The 20,729-nt window shown below is 43.9% G+C and overlaps 1 protein-coding gene across 1 annotated transcript in view; it reads right to left on the bottom strand.

Annotated features, from left to right (window-relative positions):
• Positions 1–2,655: 2,655 nt before the first annotated feature.
• The window catches only part of PACC1 (proton activated chloride channel 1), a 47,540-nt gene continuing 29,466 nt past the window's right edge, over positions 2,656–20,729 (bottom strand). The window contains exons 5-8 of the mRNA XM_089677793.1: positions 18,341–18,483; positions 13,788–13,932; positions 10,530–10,637; positions 2,656–6,906 (exon numbers count right to left, since the gene is read on the bottom strand). Of these exons, the coding sequence (XP_089533919.1) occupies positions 6,745–6,906; positions 10,530–10,637; positions 13,788–13,932; positions 18,341–18,483 (558 nt within the window). The 3' untranslated portion in view covers positions 2,656–6,744. The remainder of the gene's footprint in view (positions 6,907–10,529; positions 10,638–13,787; positions 13,933–18,340; positions 18,484–20,729) is intronic.

The following is a 20,729-nucleotide window of genomic DNA, read 5'->3' as shown; positions in this document are numbered from 1 at the left end:
TATATAGGGACCCAAAACTCAACAACTCCAAAGGGGGTAGTGCTAAATGTGGGGGCTTGTCCGGCATCTGCTAAGGTAACCTGCATGGCCGTTGCCCCTAGCAATTGGCAACCAACAAGCCAGGAAAGTGTTGTTTGCTGCTGGAAGTGTCACGGAGCCAAGCGGGAAAGTGGAGTTGTGCTGTGCCGCTGGTATTGTGGTTGTGTTCAAAGTGCCTTTGCTGCTGCTATTGCTATTTCCTATTGAAAAGTCTTCCTGCCGCTCTACAGGTGGCTGGTGTGAAAGACTATGTTCAATTTTCATCTGCGAAAGCTAGTGGAATGTCCGTTTCTATCCTGCTTGTCGCTGTCCAGAGCAACCAGAACGGCCCATCAGTATCTACATGTCTTTTTGCTGCTCTACAGGTGGTTACCTGTACAGGAAGGCTTTGGTTCCTACTGGATTTCTGTGACCTGATCCAAGGCTCCAAGGAATAATAACCTGAAAGTAAATCTTCTTTGATGGCTCAGTTCCCTTTTGTAGTTAAAAATATTGAACTATTTACATACAGACACAAAATAAATTTACTGGCAGCATGTCCAGATCTATTTTCCTCCCAGGGAATTTCCATGCTGAATATGCAGATTTTGTTCACATTCTTTTTCAGCACTTCAAGTCAACATCAGGCTTTAGTCTTGCAACACAAGGAGAGACGTGTCCACTGTATGTAGCAGCAGCACTTTGTGGCGGACCCCCAAAAAGATTTTTGTTCCTGTGTGTGGTTAAATTTCTGTCTGGGTGGAAATATACCACAAATGGATTGATAAAAGCTGTTTTGTTGTCAGGTGTTTAAATTTACTAAACCAGGGGTGGACAGGTTAACGTAGATTGTTAGAGATAATGCAATCCAGGAGCTGGGGAACATGCAGGGCACAGTGGAGGCTAAGCGCATTTCTTGCTTGCCTTGCAGTGTCGAGGTCATGTTACCCAATGGCAGTCACATACATTATGTGAAACCATACCTCCATGCCAAGGCATCCCTGCAAGGTGTGGTTCCTGCTCTATTCTATGCGAGTGACCAAACTGAGTATAGATACATTGCTTACCTTGGACACTTTCACCCCCTTCCTGCCCAGGCCAATTTTCAGCTTTCAGTGCTGTCACATTTTGAATGAGAATTACTCGGGCATGCAACACTGTACCCAAATGAAATTATTATAATTTTTTGGGACAGATAGAGCTTTCTTTTGGTGATATTTAATCACCACTGGGGTTTTTATTTTATGCTAAATAAACGGGGGGAAAAAAAGACCGAAAAGTTTGAAAAAGAAAAGAAAACTTGTTCTTATTTATTTATTACAGGTGCTTATATAGTGCTGTCAATTTACGCAGCGCTTTACATATATATATATTGTACATTCACATCAGTCTCTAACCCACAAGGGGTGTACAATCTGAAGTCCTTAACTCACATTCATACATACACATGCTAGGGACAATTTACACAGGATCCAATTAACCTACCAGCATGTCTTTGGAGTGTGGGAGGAAACCGGAGTACCCGGAGGAAACCCACGCAAGCACAGGGAGAACATGCAAACTCCATGCAGGAGGCGCCATGGTCAGGAATCGAACCCATGACCCAAGTACTGCAAGGCAGAAGTGCTAACCACTAAGCCACTGTGCCGCCCTTTGCTTAATTTGTGTTGTAAAATTTAGCAAATAGGTAATTTTTCTTCTTCACTGATGGGGCTGCACTGATGGGCACTGATAAGCTGCACTGATTATCATTGTAAATGCTGTACTCACTGTGCCCCCACAGATCGGCTCTCCTTTCCTTACATGCTGTCCCTGTGTTAGGAAAGGAGAGCCGCGATAACTGGCAAACTGCTGTTTACATTGTGACAGCTGTGATTGGACACAGCTGATCACATGGTAAAGGGCCACTGTGATTGGCCTTTTACCACGATCTATAATCAGCTTTGTCCAAGGCACACAGCAGTTATAGAGCGTGCCCCAGGAGAAGTGCAGGAGGCATGGATGTCCTCCCAGAACTGGAGAGCTGTGCTATAGTTGTCTTTCAGGCCAGGTTGGGAGGAGATCAAAGTGGAATTCTGGCTATACAGCTAACTAGCCTTAAAACACTCCCCTTCACCCTCTGAACACGAAAGATTTATATACTTACCTATCATATGTCCGCCAACGTGGTTTCAGGGGAAGGAGGGAGTGCTGACAACAAATGGGCCATTGAAGCCTATGGGTGATGTCACCACTCCAGGCTTTACTAGGCTTGTCAAAGTGCTCACTCTTCTCCCCTACAGCTGCCGCTACTGACACAGGGGATCATGTGACCAGAACAAGGTGAAAATAGGTAAGTATATGCATCATTCTTACACAAGTTATTTAGTGTAGGTGTTAGGAGGGGATCGTTTTAAGACTAGTTAGGCGCATAGCTGGAACTTCACTTTAATCGCAGAGATCTCTCTGATGAAACCCCTTTTAGGTGTTCTGCACTAGACAGGGTGAAGTCTCACTGGGATACATGTTGCGCACCTGAATGATACATTTCTCTGAGCTTGGGATACTTCAAAGTGCAGTTTCTTTTGCTTTCATGACCTTTGAGGAAGGGTGGAGAACACAGGTCTATTTTTTGACTATTAATAAGAGTCTACAATGTTTTCTGTATATTTTTTCTTTATTATGTCCACAACTAAAAATATATATTTCTTACAAATGTAATAATTTCATACTCACTACCTGCCAGCAGGCGGCAAGTTCTACACAGTATCAGCAGCTTTCTGGAGGCTCAGATAACAGTTGGGGTTATCAAACATACCTGATCTGATTACATACACTGCAGAATGAGAGGTAGATTCAGGACATCTCCCCTCTCTGTTTAACATGTCATTTAAAGTGGGCACATCTGAATGACTTAGCAACACACCGGCTGCAGCAAACAGCCATAGTGACCTTTTTTCTATTAAAAACTCGGCATTCTTTGTGAACAAAGTATCATGAATGCACCCTGTATTAAATGAATTTGTAATATAAAGATTTTCTAGGAACAATTTTTAAAAATATATATAAAATATCAGCTTATAAACCGGTCAACTGTCAAAAAATTGCAATTAAAATGACCAAAAAATATACTTCCCTTTTTTTTTTTTAAATAAAAATATTTATGAAGAGTGCAGCAGCACCTAGGATATTTTCAGTAACTCGGTAACGCTACTAAAATTGCTATCGATTAATCTCTACAGCTGGCATGTCAACTTTAGCCACTTTTGAACCACTTTTGAGTTCATCTGACTACCAGAATTAGGTCAGTTGTGAAGTCAAAATTTGGCTAAAAATTGACAGTTTCAATGCAGTTCACTGAAAGTCGATTTGACAAGAATTGCCAATCAGAAAATGATGGCATCAGAAATGATGGTGATTTAACCTAAACCAATCAGATTTTTCCACTGCATTTGATCAGGCAAATTTCAACTCCAGCTCTGTGCGGTTGATGGGAACCATCATATTATGTCAGATTGCTTTTGCAACTTAATTAAAAAAAAAAAAATCAAAGTTGTCTTCTTCATCAACTTTCAATGTGCATGGCCAGCTTAAGAGTAGCAATCGATTGCTATGTAAATGGCTCCCAAAGGTGTAAAGTGCCCAATTAAAATATACAAGGGGTGTTCAAGTCAAACCGGGACTTTTGAGATTATTTAACAAAAGAGCAAATTCAAGGAGTGGAAACTGTATTTGTTTTGCGATATACTCCCCTGCTACATTTATACACACATCCCATTTATCTAATGCCTGGAAAGCTTCGGCATAGAAAGATTTGTCAGTTTACCTGAACCATCCTAGGACAGCCGGCTCCACTTCATCATCAGTGCTGAAATGCTGACCACAGAAAGATTCGTCTCTTGTGCAATCTCAGAACAGGTTATGTGTTGATTATCCAGGATCAGGTGTTCCATGCGCTGAATGTTCACAGGAATGACTGCTGTGGGCTGGGAACCCCCGCGGCCGGGATCGTCACTGACGGACGTACAGCCATATTTGAAACATTTACACCATTCAAATGTCTTACTGCGGGTGAGCATCTCATCACCATACTGTGCTTGAAGTCTTCTGTAGATTTCCGTGAGTTTTATGCCTTCATTCACAAGAAAGTTCATCACCACATTCTGTTCCATGCACACGCTAACACTGCTGTCTGCCATCTTGATTACCGGTCTCTAGACTGGCCCGTGACCTGTGCGCTGCCTATTAGTAATAGGACACACTTGCCTCTTACTACTGCATGTAGTACCGCCACGCTGGCATCCCTTTTTATACCTATAAAATTAAGAGTTCCGGTTTGACTTGAACGCCCTCATATTAGAGATTAGTAACACAGATTGGAAGTGTTGAGCAATCACGGGTGATCAATCACTACTATATTGTATACTTGTGCATCTTACACCATTGGGATGCAGTTGTTCCATCTGTGCTGCACTGAATTGGTTAGATATTAATCACTAGTGAGTTTAGTAACATTTCAGAACTACAGAGAAGTGACTCTGTCGGGGCCAAATTTACGATTAGGCACAGTAGGCACGTACCTGTAGGAGGCAGAAGTAAAGAGGTAGCTTTTCGCTTTATGGCTATTGGCCAGATGTTTTTTTTCCCCATTATAAGAAATTCAGTCATTGTACTTACACATTAATGGTATGTTTTAGACCAGGATGAGTAAAACAAGAACATAATCTGTGTAAAAGGAATTGACTTGGGTGCGTAAGGTTGCGTGCCTACCGGCTCCAGTGGTGACAATCTGGCCCGTTTGTGCATTGTTGCATTAACCTATTAATACTGTTATAGATTCTATTATAGGGGTGGAGGGGGCGGCATGGCGGGATGGAGGGGCGGCATGGCGGGGTGGAGGGGGCGGCATGGAGGGTGGAGGGGCGGCATGGCAGGTTACAGCACAATTGTGTTTAGGGCAGCTAAGCTTTTTTATCTTTATTTTTGTATACATTTTATTTCCATCACTTTATCCAAGTGATCCCTAAAGGATAAGTACTCTTTCGGACAAACTGCACTTATCCTGGTTGCCCCTTTAAAGTGGTAATAACTCGATTTGAAATTCGTACCCACAGGTAAGCTTACAGTAAGTCTTAGCTGTAGGTACAGTGAATATCTTCTGAATTTGGACCGTTTAGAACCGTCATGGGCTCTAACTGATGACATCACTGCACATGCAACGTGGTGCATCCAGGTCTCGCTGAGTGTGCCGTGAATGTAGAGCGCCATTATACGGTGATAACTCTTGTGTGGAAGTGACATCACTGCAACGCAAACCTTGAAGGAAGACCGGGTAAAGATAAGAGTGCTGTCTGCAGAGACAGCACAGTGCTGGAGGACTCGGTTTTAAAGGTGCGTCTGCCATAATGAGCTAGTATGTAGTGCATAGTAGCACATTATGCCATAACACTGCAGGGGGGCCCATTAAAAAAAAAGGTGGTAGAGTTTTCTACCGCTTTACGTTGACCTAATAAGTCTCACGACACCTTTTCAAAGATCCATACTTATGTCAGTCTGCGGGATGTGGCCTTCAGGGGTTTATTTACATCCCACATTGAAAGTCCTCTGTCCCCTGGACCTGCCTATGCAATAGAGCCCCATAGAAATCGATTGGACTCAACTCTCGGGCAGGAGACAGAGATAGGTGGGAGCCATAGACTACTATAGGGCTCTGCTGCGCGGCACAGCTAGTAGACATGGTGGTGCAGAACTTAAACAATCCTTGGATGCCACAACTGTTGAACTGAGGTAAGTATGCTTCTCTGGAGGGGGGGGGGGGGTGTGATTGGTTAGGTCAGCGAATCGGGGCAAACAAGATAAGCTCACTTTGTTTGAATGCGCACTTATCCTTTATGTAAGCAGTACTTAAAAACGTATTCGTTATTAGAAGGAAAGGCTATGCAATCTTCCACTTGTTTAAACGTATCTTCATATTTCCTGCATATGGTTTCTAAGAAATTGCAATGAAAATACCTTTATTATACTGCTTCCAGTTGGCTACATGACTGCAGAGGTCCAGTGAATGTGTTTATCTGCAGCTGGTGGGCATTAACTCTCTCGGGGCCGACAACACCTTGGAGCTATGAATGTTGGTAGGATGACGTCATTGCTCTATGGTTTCAGCAGCGTTGTCGGCCCTCCACACTGAAGACACACTTGCTGGAACTTTGCAGTCAAGTGACCACTTGGAAAAAGTTTATATTTGCAGTGAGATTTATTAGAAATTGTACACATAAAATATAAGAGCAGTGGAAAGGCAAAATGTAAATGGTGGATTATTGTATAAACAAGGGGTCTGCAAACTATGCCCCTCCAGGTGTTGAGGAACTGCAAGTCCAATGAGGCCTTGCAAGACTCTGACAGCCACAGGCAAGACTCCCAGAGGCAGAAGCATGATGGGACTTGTAGTACTTCAACAGCTGGAGGGCCATAGTTTGGAGCCCCCTGGTAAACTATATAAATTTCTAGAGGTCTTCTTTATATACCAGCTCCACTTTTTAAAGGTCACTTCCTGCCTGGCTCCTGGACCTGTCCAGTCCTAGCTGGATCCACCTAGCACTATGCTATTCCTACATTACAGTCAAAGACTAGAAAGTTTTTAGTAACGTCCTCCCGCTAGATCTTTTTTCACAGAACAAATGACAGCAGTTGTTGACCCTCTTGCTCCCTCTGTAACACTGTGAAGTGACAGTTGGTCCAATCACCATCTCAGCTTATGTGGTTCAGCTCCCGCGCTCTCTTCTTCAGATGCCGCTTGCGGATTTTGATCATCCACTTCACGCTGAGCTTGGCAAAGTCGGCAGCCTTAAATAAAACCAGAAAGACGCCGCAGAGCAGAGCGATCATGCTCCAGGGGTTGGCAGTGATGATCTGCAGACCGGGAATAAAATAAGGAAAGGAAATAACTAGAGACAAGCAGATTAGGAGTGTATGAGAAGCAGATGTGAATTGGAATACTCGCTATCCAGCTGTCATGCATCCTCAGTACCAGAAGTGTGAACACAGCTCACATCTACAGAGGAAACAGACAATGCTAGTAGACCAGTGTTTCTCAACTCCAGTCCTCATGAACCCCCAACAGGTCATGTTTTCAGGATTTCCCTCAGATGAAACAGCTGTGGTAATTACTAAGGCAGTGAAACTGATCAAATCACCTGTGCAAAATAATGGAAATCCTGAAAACATGACCTGTTGGGGGGTCCATGAGGACTGGAGTTGAGAAACACTGTAGTAGACCAACATCGTTAGGCAGTACTATGTTCAGACTTAAAGGGACATTAAACTCAGAATCAAAAAGGTAATATAATGCAGGTTACTAATTCTTAGATGTAGTGACTGCATTAGTTTTTTGGCTTATTTCCCTTTCTCATTTATTTATTATTATCCCTTTAGTATTTATCCCAAAAGAAAAAAAAACTGTTGCTGTAAGGCCTCGTTCGCATGGGGTGTACTAGGGTATATGCCCATGTTAGGGCCATGTTTAACCGCACAGGTATTCTGTCCATCCCCATGTAGACAGTTCCAGTGACATCAATTTGGAAGCAGTGGGCACATGGACACAGCTACTACTCCCCATCTGACATCTGTGCAGGTCCATGGACTCAATATGCAGATAGTGTGAGTTGGGGGGGGGGGGACACACTAATACGAATATCAAATCGGGAGCAGTGGTTGTGTTTGTGCAGCTGCTGCATCTCAATTGATATCAATGGAAGTGACTGCGCAGGGTGCATGGGACACGTCTGCATTCCAGTGTGGGTAAACATGGCCCTCATATGAGTGTACGCTGTAGTGTGAATGAGGCTTTACTGATTACAACATTTTGGCTGGAGTTCAGCTTTCATTTTTTAGTCAATATCACCTAAAGAGACACCCTGAGACAGGAAGCGTGGTAGGGCTGGATCACTGTGTAAAAGTAAAGCAACAAAAAAGCCTATAAAAAGAAAACTAAAGCAGCCACCACATATATTAAATACCGCTTTGATGGGGACCTTCATACACCAAAAAAAATAAAACAAAAAAACACTTTGTACCACTGCAACCCTCCCCCCTCTATAAACGTAAAACACTCCCCTGTATCCATTCTCACCTGGAAGAGAACTACATGTACCCAGCTTCAGAATTCTGCATGTCAGATATCCCGGAAGCCATCAGCTTCCACCTAGTGGTTGGAGGCCAATGGACCTGGCAGAGTGTCACTGGGGGCCGGCTGCAATAATCAGGAAGAGACAGCCAGCATCTGATGACATAGGGAAGATGGCTGTGCAGAACCTGGTGTGCAACAGCAGAGCAGTGCATTATAGGTGCAGGACCTGGCGTGCAGCGGCAGAGCAGTGCATTATAGGTGCAGGACCTGGTGTGTAGCAGAGCAGTGCATTACAGGTGCAGGACCTGGCGTGTAGCAGAGCTGTGCATTATAGGTGCAGGACCTGGTGTGTAGCAGAGCTGTGCATTATAGGTGCAGGACCTGGCGTGCAACAGCAGAGCAGTGCATTACAGGTGCAGGACCTGGCGTGCAGCGGCAGAGCAGTGCATTATAGGTGCAGGACCTGGCGTGCAACAGCAGAGCAGTGCATTACAGGTGCAGGACCTGGCATGCAGCAGCAGAGCAGTGCATTATAGGTGCAGGACCTGGCGTGCAACAGCAGAGCAGTGCATTACAGGTGCAGGACCTGGCGTGCAGCAGCAGAGCAGTGCATTATAGGTGCAGGACCTGGCGTGCAGCGGCAGAGCAGTGCATTATAGGTGCAGGACCTGGCGTGCAGCAGCAGAGCAGTGCATTATAGGTGCAGGACCTGGCGTGCAGCGGCAGAGCAGTGCATTATAGGTGCAGGACCTGGCGTGCAGCAGCAGAGCAGTGCATTATAGGCGCAGGACCTGGCGTGCAGCGGCAGAGCAGTGCATTATAGGTGCAGGACCAGGCGTGCAGCGGCAGAGCAGAGCATTATAGGCACAGGACCTGGCGTGCAGCAGCAGAGCAATGCATTACAGGTGCAGGACCTGGCGTGCAGCGGCAGAGCAGTGCATTATAGGTGCAGGACCAGGCGTGCAGTGGCACAGCAGTGCATTATAGGCACAGGATCTGGCGTGCAGCGGCAGAGTAGTGCATTACAGGTGCAGGACCTGGCGTGCAGCAGCAGAGCAGTGCATTATAGGTGCAGGACCTGGTGTGCAGCAGCAGAGCATTGCATTACAGGTGCAGGACCTGGCGTCCAGCAGCAGAGCAGTGCATTATAGGTGCAGGACCTGGCATGCAGCAGCAGAGTAGTGCATTACAGGTGCAGGACCTGGCGTGCAGCAGCAGAGCAGTGCATTATAGGTGCAGGACCTGGCATGCAGCGGCAGAATAGTGCATTACAGGTGCATGACCTGGCGTGCAGCGGCAGAGCAGTGCAATATAGTTGCAGGACCTGGCGTGCAACGGCAGAGCAGTGCATTATAGGTGCAGGACCTGGCGTGCAGCAGCAGAGCAGTGCATTATAGGTGCAGGACTTGGCGTGCAGCAGCAGAGCAGTGCATTATAGGTGCAGGACCTGGTGTTCAGTGGCAGAGTAGTGCATTATAGGTGCAGGACCTGGCGCGCAGCAGCAGAGCAGTGCCTTATAACACCACAATGCTGAGTTTGCTGGATGTGCGATTGTGTTATTTAAAGGCTAAGTTCACCTTTTCATACGTAGAAAATGAAGAGGTGAATCAGCTCACAGGATGTCCTCACTTTCAGCTGTCATTTTCCCTGGCTGCAGTGGCTGGGGAAGAAGCAAATGGAGCACAACCTGGGCTCTATTAGCTTTAGTAGAGCACAGGGGAGACAATAGCGTCTAACAGACCCCTAATATCTCAGTAAAGAGAACCTGTCAGAGCAAAATTCTGTCACATATGTGGCTTGTCAGCCTATCACTTTTCAATGTACATTGCATTGTACTGGATGTTAACACACCTTATAACACATATCAATGCTTGTTGACATGCATTATGGTGCATTTACATATATTATGATGTGCTTCTTAACACATGCTTTGGTATGAGTTTTTACGTGTTTCCACAAACCTCTCCCTGACAACCCACCATGTGCTATTAATGCAGTTATGGAGAGGAAGAGAGAAAAAGGCAGATAATCAGAGAGGTGCAGGGCCTGCTCCCTGCTCTAACCTCTCCTTGGAGAGGGAAATTACGGAATGAATATCTTTCCATCATTCCTTTCCTCTCGATTTTATGATGTCAATTCATGTTTGGTTGTTAGGAAAATAACAACCCCATGAACCTCATGGGCTAATGAAGTGAATTTGAGGATGAATTGCTCCACAGTACATACAGCTACACATATCAGTGATAGTATGTTTTAAACCTTTTTTACTGCTAATTGGAATAATAGAAATACTTGTATGTCCTGGCTTCAGGTTCACTTTAAGCTGCCAAAAAGGTCTGTACCAGTAGCTTACAGTTTTCCATTTTGCACATTCCCAGTGTAAGGAAGTGTTGGTCTGTGTACTCACATCCTGAATTTCTTGAATGTACGGGTCTTTCCATTCGAATACCACAAAGAACAATTGGTCCCCCTTGTCAGCAGCTGGTCTTCGATCAATGTAATTCACCACACTTGTCTGCAATCACCAATAAAAAAACATTCTATTTACTATGCAGTAGTAACTGGCCCATGTATATATATTAAATAGAAAAGATACATACGCATATGATATGATTTCAGTATCTAAAATCTTTCCACAATATATACAGAACAACACATGGATATCTTAATGATTGTTCACATGAGTGGCCAGGAGGCGGTAAAAGCAGGTGATGGAGCCATGGTTTTACCACCTCCCCCCCCCAAATGCCCACCTAAAGAAGGGCATGCAGCTGCTCTGGGCTATACACATGCCATGGCTGCAATGCTTTGTTTTGCAGCCATGACAAAGAATCAATTGCATGTTGCATTCAGTGGACTGTACTGCCAATGAAGAAACTCCCTTTTAGGTGTATGGGCCGCACCACATCTGCCCTGCAACAATACAATATAGATGTTTCTAATACTACAACATGATGCACCACCAATACAGGGAGAGCTCAGCATATGGGGGAAGAAAGCACTTCTGATGGAGGGTTGACATGGGGCAAGGGTGTCAAACTGGCGGCCCTCCAGCTGTTGCAAAACTACAAGTCCCATCATGCTTCTGCCTTCGGAAGTCATGCTTGTAACTGTAGTTTGGCAACAGCTGGAGGGCCGCCAGTTTGACACTTGTGACATGGGGGGATGCAATGTACCCCTCATATGGATGGAATTGCAGGTAGGTCTCAAACATTCTACTGCCAATTCCTGTCTTAAAGTAGTTTTAAAATAATTAAAACACAAATTTATATTCTGATCTATAAAAACCTATCTTTAAATAATACAAAGTTCTCAATTTAAAAAAACAGCACTTATATACAGTTGTGGCCAAAATTATTCAACCCCCACTGAAATTGAGTGTTTTGGCCAGTTTGACATTGCTTTTGATCATTCAGTCATCTTGCTTACATTTACATTAAAGAGGCACTTGTAGGTCAGACAAATATAACATAACAGTTATAATGAAATAACCACAAATGTCTTTTCTGTGCTCACAGCATTATCAGTTTTATTCAACCCCCAAGTGACATTCAATCTTAGTACTTAGTACAGCATCCTTTTACAGTTATAACAGCTTTTAAACGTGAAGCATAGCTTGACACAAGTGTCTTGCAGCGATCTACGGGTATCTTCGCCCATTCTTCATGGGCAAAGGCCTCCAGTTCAGTCACATTCTTAGGCTTGCGCACTGCAACTGCTTTCTTTAAGTCCCACCAGAGGTTCTCAATCGGATTTAAGTCTGGTGACTGCGATGGCCACTCCAAAATGTTCCAGCCTTTCCTCTGCAACCATGCTCTAGTGGACTTGGAGGTATGCTTGGGATCATTGTCCTGTTGAAAGGTCCAACGTCTCCCAAGCCTCAGGTGTGTGACGGACTGCATCACGTTTCCATCCAATATCTCCTGGTACTGAAGAGAATTCATGGTACCTTGCACACGCTGAAGCTTCCCTGTACCTGCAGAAGCAAAACAGCCCCAAAGCATGATTGACCCTCCACCATGCTTCACAGTAGGCAAGGTGTTCTTTTCATCATAGGCCTTGTTCTTCCTCCTCCAAACATAGCGTTGATCCATGGGCCCAAACAGTTCTAATTTTGTTTCATCAGTTTACAGAACACTATCCCACAACTTTTGTGGTTTGTCCACATGGCTTTTGGCATACTGCAGTCGACTCTTCTTATTCTTTGGAGACAGCAAGGGGGTACGCCTGGGAGTTCTGGCACGGAGGCCTTCATTACGCAGTGTGCGTCTTATTGTCTGGGCTGAAACTTCTGTACCCACATCTGACAAATCTTTTCTCAGTTCCTCAGCAGTCACACGGGGACTTCTCTCCACTCTACGCTTCAGGTAGCGCACAGCAGTCGAAGTCAGCATCTTCTTTCTGCCACGACCAGGTAGCGTTTCAACAGTGCCCTTTGCCTTGAATTTGCGAATGATGCTTCCTAAGGTGTCTCTTGGTATGTTTAACATCTTTGCAATCTTCTTATAGCCATTGCCCTTCCTGTGAAGAGAAATCACCTCTTCTCTTGTCTTCCTGGACCATTCTCTTGCCTTCACCATGTTTGTAACCACACCAGTAAATGTCTAGAAGGAGCTGAGTATCACAGTCATTTTAAAGCTGCCTAATTGGTGCTTATTATGCTTGATTGCTGCTCGGTGACATCCACAGGTGTTTTCAATACCTGATGGAAAGCACCTGTATGAACCTCTGTTCTTCAGAGTGGTAGTCTTTAAGGGGTTGAATAATTGTGGCAATGAAGAAACCACATAAGAACCATTTACTACTGTATTACATAAACAATTGATGTCATTTTAGTTGCATTTGGGTAGTTACAACGTCCTTGTAGGATTTGATTCTGAATACAATTCCAAATGTACACTATAGTCCCTAAACCCCTTTACAGCATTGGGGGTTGAATAATTTTGGCCACAACTGTATGTACCTTTTTAATAGATGCTAGATCCTGGTCACATGACTTGGCTTCTTCAGCACATCATTGCATGTTTTTTCTCACTGATGCCGGGCCCGTAACATTTTCTGCCCTCATTGGCCGTAATCCGGCCCCCTTAAAGTCTCAAGGTCAGTAAACTGGCCCTTTTGTCTGAAACGTTTGGAGACCCCTGATAGAGGGAAGTTGTTTTGTAGTTTACAGACATTAGCTGGGAAAGCTGATAACAAGTTCAACTCACAGCAAGTTACAAGGGAAGCAGATGGTATTTTTGGTATTTGAAGAACTAAACCACAATGAAAATTATGCAATCACCGCATCTGAAGGACTGGCAAGATGCAATAAAAGTGTTTTCAAACCGGCCCCAACTGTAGGTGAAATCCAAATGAAACCTGAGCTAGGAGAACTATGCCGGCTGCCACTGATAAAAATGATAGACGCTTGCCTGTCTCTGGGTTCAATACTTTTGGAGCCACAGACCTTGAACAAGCATGCAGCAAGTAAAATCAGGTTGCAGTTAAAACCTTTTATTTGCATTCTTGACAGGTCAGAAACTCAGAAATGATTGAAGCCACTAAATTACCATGACAACCCGGCAACTGTCACTTTCCAAATTGAGGTCAGTCACAGCGGCTTATATATTTATCTCAGTATGGATTTCCTTTAGCTGAACCCTGAGTCTGTTCGATCTCCCACCTCCTGTCTGAATTCTACCGATTGGCTTCCATCTTCCTCCGTTGACTTCACAAGAGACATTTTCACCCAAGTGCGGAATCCCCCGGAGAACTTCCAGCTGGAGAATGAACTCTCACAATCTTGCATGAACTTTGTTTGATTTGCACTGCAAATAATAATGGAAGAAATGAACTCATCACAAAGTGTATCAGTTTTGCCAGATTTCTTCTAGCTTCCTGTTTTGCATCTGGAATAGGAAGGGAAGAAAAATGTCCTCAAAGGTATGCAAAGATACAAAAATGGCAGTTGTTTTAAAGCCCAAGTTCAAGAATTGGAAAAAAAATCTACCCAGGCAGTGGGGTTAATTGCTCATTATGTGTAGGAAGTACTGACAAAGGCTGTATTACATACCCTATCCCATGCTCCGACCAGCATTCTTTCTCCTAAAGCTCTGGACTGTGGACGGGCCCTTGACCTCATCACATAAGATGCATGGCTATAAAGGCTTGTTCACCTACAGGTATGACCGAGCATGGCTGTGTTCCTGCACATTGCACGTAGGGCAGGCCAATCATTTTATTGAGTTGCCCTATGTGCAAGAAACACAGAAAAGAAACTCCTGACTCTTTTTCAAAAATACTCTTCACCTGTTTGGTGTACGTGTTTGCAAATGCATGGAGGTGCCATTAACTAAAGGGCAACACATGTGTGGAAGGTGTGCAAGATTGCAATATGAACTTATCCTTCTGTGTGGTGGTGGCGAGTCATGAAAGACTTCGAGAGGAGCCTATGGGGGAACGGTCACACCTCTAGAGGGACCATGCTGGAGCATGGAATGAGGTAAAGTTGTGCTCAAACGTTTGCATCCCCTAGAAGGAATCGTGAAATGTTGGCATTGATATTGAAAATATGACTGATCATGTGAAAAAACTGTCTTTTAATTTAAGGATCATATGCAGCCATTTATTATCACATAGTTGTTTGGCTCCTTTTTAAATCATGAGAACAGAAATCACCCAAATGGCCATGATCGAAAGTTTTCATACCCTGGAATGTTTGGCCTTGGTACAGACACACAAGGTGACACACACAGGTTAAAATGCCAATTAAAGATTAATTTCCCACATTCGTGGCTTTTTAAATTGCAATTAGTGTATGTGTATAGTCAATGAGTTTGTTATTTCTCAAGTGGAAGCACTAAGCAGGCTAGATACTGAGCCATTGGGAACAGAAAAGAACTGTCAAAAGACCTGCATAACAAGGTAATTGAACTTTATAAAGATGGAAAAGGATATAAAAAGCTATCCAAAGTCTATGTATGCCAGTCAGTACTGTTCAATCACTTATTAAGAAGTGGAAAATTCGGTTATCTCTTGATACCAAGTCAAAGTCAGGAAAGATTGCAGCCACAACTGCCAGAAGAATTGTTCAGGATACAAAAAAAAACTCACAGGTAACCTCAGGAGAAATACAGTCTGCTCTAGAAAAAGATGGCGTGGTTGTTTCAAGGAGCAGAATATGACGATACTTGTACAAAAATGAGCTGCATGGTTGAGTTGCCAGAAAGAAGCCTTTACTGCAGCAATGCCACAAAAAAAGCCCGGTTACAATATGCCCAATAACGTCTTGACACGCCTCACAGCTTCTGGCACACTGTAATCTGGAGTGATGAGACCAAAATAGAGTTTTATAGTCACAACCATAAGCGCTATGCTTGGAGAGGGGTCAAAAAGGTCTATAGTGAGAAGATAACCATCCCCACTGTGAAGAATGGTGGTGGCTCACTGATGTTTTTTGGGCAGTGTGAGATCTAAAGGCATGGGGAATCTTGTTAAAATTGATGGCAAGATGAACGCAGCATGTTATCAGAAAATACTGGCAGACAATTTGCATTCTTCTGCACAAAAGGTACACACACTAGGACACTCTTGGACTTTCCAGCAGGACAATGCACAAGGTCAAGTTGACCCTCCAGTGGTTACAGCAGAAAAATCTGAAGGTTCTGGGGTGTCCATCACAGTCTCCTAACCCTAATATTATCAAGCCACTCTGGGGAAATCTCAAATGTGCGGTTCATGCAAGATGACCAATGACCTGGAGACATTTTACCAAGTAGAATGGGCAGCTATAACACTTGCAAGAATTCGGGGCCTCATAGGAAACTATTACAGAAGACTGCACACTGTCATTGATGCTAAAGGGGGGGCAATACACCAGATTAAGAACTATGGGCATGCAGACTTTTGAACAGGGGTCATTTCATTTGTTCACTTGTTGCCATGTTTTGTTTTATGACCCACCATTTAATATGAATCCCATAAGAAATAGGAAATGTGTTCTCCAAGGGTATGCAAACTTTTGAGCACAAGGGTATGTATATGTCCCTATTCTAGCACCCCTAGACATAAGTAGCATTTAACCCCTGCTGTGTGGGGAGGGCCTGCTGTGGGTGAGGAGCACTGCAAAGGTTTTTTTTTTCTTTTTGTGCCCAGAGTTGGGCTTTAACCCTTCCCTACGCACTCCAAAAAACCCCAACATTTGGCTATAGGTACTTTAACACATGTCCCATCAGTGTATATTCCGGACAGATTCCTGACTCTGATGTAAAGGAGCCATGTCAGCCCCTAGCATGCAGCACACTCAGGTGTATATGACTCTTGCCAATAATATCAATATAATAACAGATGGATCCATGGGCAGCACAAACACCAACTGCAGTCTATGCCAAGGAAAATGGGTTCTCTTCCCTGCCTGGCACAGGTCTGGGCATGTGGTCCTGTTTACACAGACATTAATGTTATCAACTAAATATAAACACTCTTTTCATCATGATCATCTTTCTAAATTTCAACTACGTCAAAGTCCTAATGCCAGAGATGAAGAACCTGCTGAGCACAAAGAACCCATTGAGATGGCGGTGAACGTTTTATCAGAAGACAAGGGAAGATTGTTTTCATGGTGAGATGATTGAGATACAGGCACGGGCCTGGAAACCTGCACAATTCCTCCAATGTCATACCATCCGTATGGAAGAAACCATGACAAAAACAGTGCAGGCAGGATGGAAGAGAACCTCTAAAGGCTGAGATACAAGGACTGACCTTCTTCTAAAAATACCAGTTGGCTGGCTGTGTCTGGTATCAGGACTTGCTGTGGCACTGACCCAGAACAAGTATGCGGATCAGAACGTCAGAAAGCCAGATCTGCATACTTGATCTAGGCCAGTGCATTAGAAACCGCATATATGACTGGACCAGAATGACAGCCAAGCAACTAGCATTGTACCACCTACCTGCACTGACAGAACTGCTACACTGTGTCGCCTGTCTGCATTGACAGAGCTACTTCATTGTACCACCTGCCAGAATTGGTACATTGTACCACCTACCATCACTGCCTGAACTGCTACATTGTACCACCTACCAGCACTACCTGAACTGCTACATTGTACCACCTACCAGCACTGCCTGAACTGCTACATTGTACCACCTACCAGCACTGCCTGAACTGCTACATTGTACCACCTAACAGCACTGCCTGAACTGCTACATTGTACCACCTACCAGCACTGCCTGAACTGCTACATTGTATCACCTACCAGCACTACCTGAACTGCTACATTGTACCACCTACCAGCACTGCCTGAACTGCTACATTGTACCACCTACCAGCACTGCCTGAACTGCTACATTGTACCACCTAACAGCACTGCCTGAACTGCTACATTGTACCACCTACCAGCATTGCCTGAACTGCTACATTGTACCACCTACCATCGCTGCCTGAACTGCTACATTGTACCACCTACCAGCACTACCTGAACTGCTACATTGTACCACCTACCAGCACTACCTGAACTGCTACATTGTACCACGTACCAGCACTGCCAAATCGACTGTATTGTGCCACCTACCAGCACTGCCTGAACTGCTACATTGTACCACGTACCAGCACTGCCAAATCTACTGTATTGTACCACCTACCTTCACTGCCAGAACTGCTGCATTGTACCATCTACCTACATTAACAAAACTACTGTATTGCACCACCTAACTGCACTGCCAGAACTGTTGCATTGTTCCACCTACCTGCACTGCTGCACTATACCACATACATGCATTGCCTGAACTACTGAATTGAACAACCTGTCTGCACTACCAGAACTGCTACACTGCACCACCTACCTGCACTGCCAGAACTGCTACACTGCACCACATACCTGCACTGCCAGAACTGCTACACTGCACCACATACCTGTGCTGCCAGAACTGCTACACTGCACCACATACCTGCACTGCCAGAACAGCTGCATTTTACCATCTACCTACATTGACAAAACTACTGCACTGTACCACCTACCTGCACTGCCAGAACTACTGTATTGCACCACCTACCTACACTTCCAGAATTACTACATTGTACTACCTATCTACACCGCCAGAGCTGGTACACTGTTCCACCTACCGGCATTGCTAGAAAATACTAATTTGGATGTCATCTGGCAATCAGTGTGTCTTATTTCTTGTCTGTGATGTTTGATGTATTTGTATCTGTTGGCAGTAGAGAGTTCTTACCTAGTTAGGAAATTCTGAAAAGATGAGAAGAGTAAGTAGTCGATAGCGCTGAAGTCTTGTTCTGTCTCATTAAGGTGGAACTGTAGATAGACCAGCTCTCTCTTCCGCACTTCACGAGGGCCATTAACAATGAGCGCATGCTTCTACAAAACACAATATTCACACAGAATATCTTAATCAGAATGTAACGGAAATAAGAATCATCCAAAGACATGCCTGCGTCCCTCCAACTGCCTATACAGAAAGTATATAGTACAGGTTTAGGGAGCGGATATTTGGAGTTAGTATTAAAGTGGAACTTTTGCTGTGACTTGACTATTTACAGGCTTGCTCTTATCATTTCTATATTGTTTCCAATGAATTGTCTGACTCATAGACCTACATTGTGAGAATTGACTCCCAGGTATTATTTCCCTTTAAGAGAAGCAAAGTTCTTTGTTACTGTGGCTCAATGCTGTCATCTAGTGGAAGTCTCAGCAAATTACACCATTCATTTGTAACACTCTTAAAGTACAATTGTCACAAGAAAAATATAAAGACCTTCTTTGTCCTCCTTTAGAAAATGCCGGTTATCTGGCTTTGTCCAGCTTCTGTACTTCTAAGTCACTAACCCAAGCACGTGGAAAATGAAAATCCGTCCATATTTCTCTTTCTATGCTTGTGCATGGTGAATGACTCAAAGGGACTAATTTACTGAAGGCAAATAGTCTTTGCACTTTTGAAAGTGCAGTTGCTCCAGCAATGAGTAAATGAGCTAAAACTTCATTTTGCAGAAAAATACCCAATCAAATGCAAGAAAAAAAAAACAGCATTTTTGCTTGCACATGATTGGATGATGGAAGTCACCAGAGCTTCCCCTCATTCACTAAGCTCTGGAGCAACTGTACTTGCAGAGTGCACAGTCTATTTGCCTTTAATAAATCAACCCCAAAGTATTGAAGCCAATGCATTAGTATGGCAATTAGCATTCTCAGAAGGAGGCAGTTTGCATGTTTCCCTCTTCACAGGGTTATTTCAAACTATCACACTTTTTACTGATCGTCCCCTATTGTTTGCTTGTTCAGACCTGACCGGAGTTTACAATATGCTTTACTGATAATCTAAGCATTATGAAGGGTCAGTAGTGGTGTAAAATTGAACAAAAACACATCTATCAGTACAAAAAATGGCCTCTGCCCCAGTCTATAATTGGCTTTTGCAGAAAGGACAAATGAACAGGCAACGCATGTCAAAAGAGAAAAAGAAAGTTCCCAGCTCAACTTGCCAGCCAGCTTGCCAACAACCGAATTAACCTGTCTAATAGTATACATTAAAAACTGGGGTTTAGTTAGCACACGTTTGCAAATACGTACATAAGCCACAAAGCCAGGTCACGGCACCCCGATATTCTGTGGTCCTAACTCTACAAATGTTGAGAGCCCCCATAGTAGAGGCACATGTATTTAATGGATAGACCAACGGCAGGTGAACCTGAGGGAGCCCACCCCTCTTTAACATGCACAGGAGCGCACTGGACACCCAGCATGCAGCACAATGGCTGCCAGAGTGTCCTAGTGCACCCACTTACCTATAATTTAACAGTACAAAAACTGGCCGCTGCCCCAGTCTATAACTGGCTTTTGCAGCAAGGACAAATGAACAGGCAACGCATGTCAAAAGAAAAAAGAGAAAGAAAGTTCTCTTATTAAGAAAAGCCCACAGCATTCCTATCCTGGTTTTTATTTTACATTAGGAAAAATGCAGCAGAATGAATGAGACTTTACAGCAACAGTGGGAAAGACTAATGCAGGCCAAAGATGGGGAGAAAACTGGCCGATTTTTCTTTAAAAAAACGAAAAATCGGTTGTTCAATCGGCCGACGTTACCAGGAACGGTAAAAAAAAAAAAAAATCAGCCGATTTTCATCCTGTCTACAGCCGGCAAAAAGTGTCCCTGCAGAGAGTTCTGCTATTTCTTTGACAGTTCTTTGACATTTATAGCGGCTGCAACAATGTATCTATTTGTATTCATTTCAGATACAGATGTTTTTATTCGGAAACAAATAGATACATTGTTGCAACCGCTATAAATGTCAAAGAACTGTCAAAGAAATAGCAGAGCTCTCTGCAGGGACACTTTTTGCTGGACTGGAATTCTTATTCTTCATCCTCTTCATCTTCTTCTTCATCTTCTTCTTCCTCTTCTTCTTCATCCTCTTCTTCTTCTTCTTCATCCTCTTCTTCTTCTTCATCCTCTTCTTCTTCTTCATCCTCTTCTTCATACTCTTCTTCTTCATCTTCATCCTCTTCTTCTTCTTTTTCTTTTTGTCTTCCTCTTGCAGGCCACTGCTCATGCGCAGATTTTTTAATCGGTAAAAAGATCGGCCGATTTGCCCATCATTACTGCGAAA

This window comes from Staurois parvus, unplaced genomic scaffold, assembly GCF_062004578.1.
Source record: "Staurois parvus isolate SC_StPar_1 unplaced genomic scaffold, SC_StPar_1.0 ptg000192l, whole genome shotgun sequence".
Classification (NCBI taxonomy): Eukaryota; Metazoa; Chordata; class Amphibia; order Anura; family Ranidae; genus Staurois; species Staurois parvus.
This window is presented reverse-complemented; position numbering and strand designations above follow the sequence as displayed.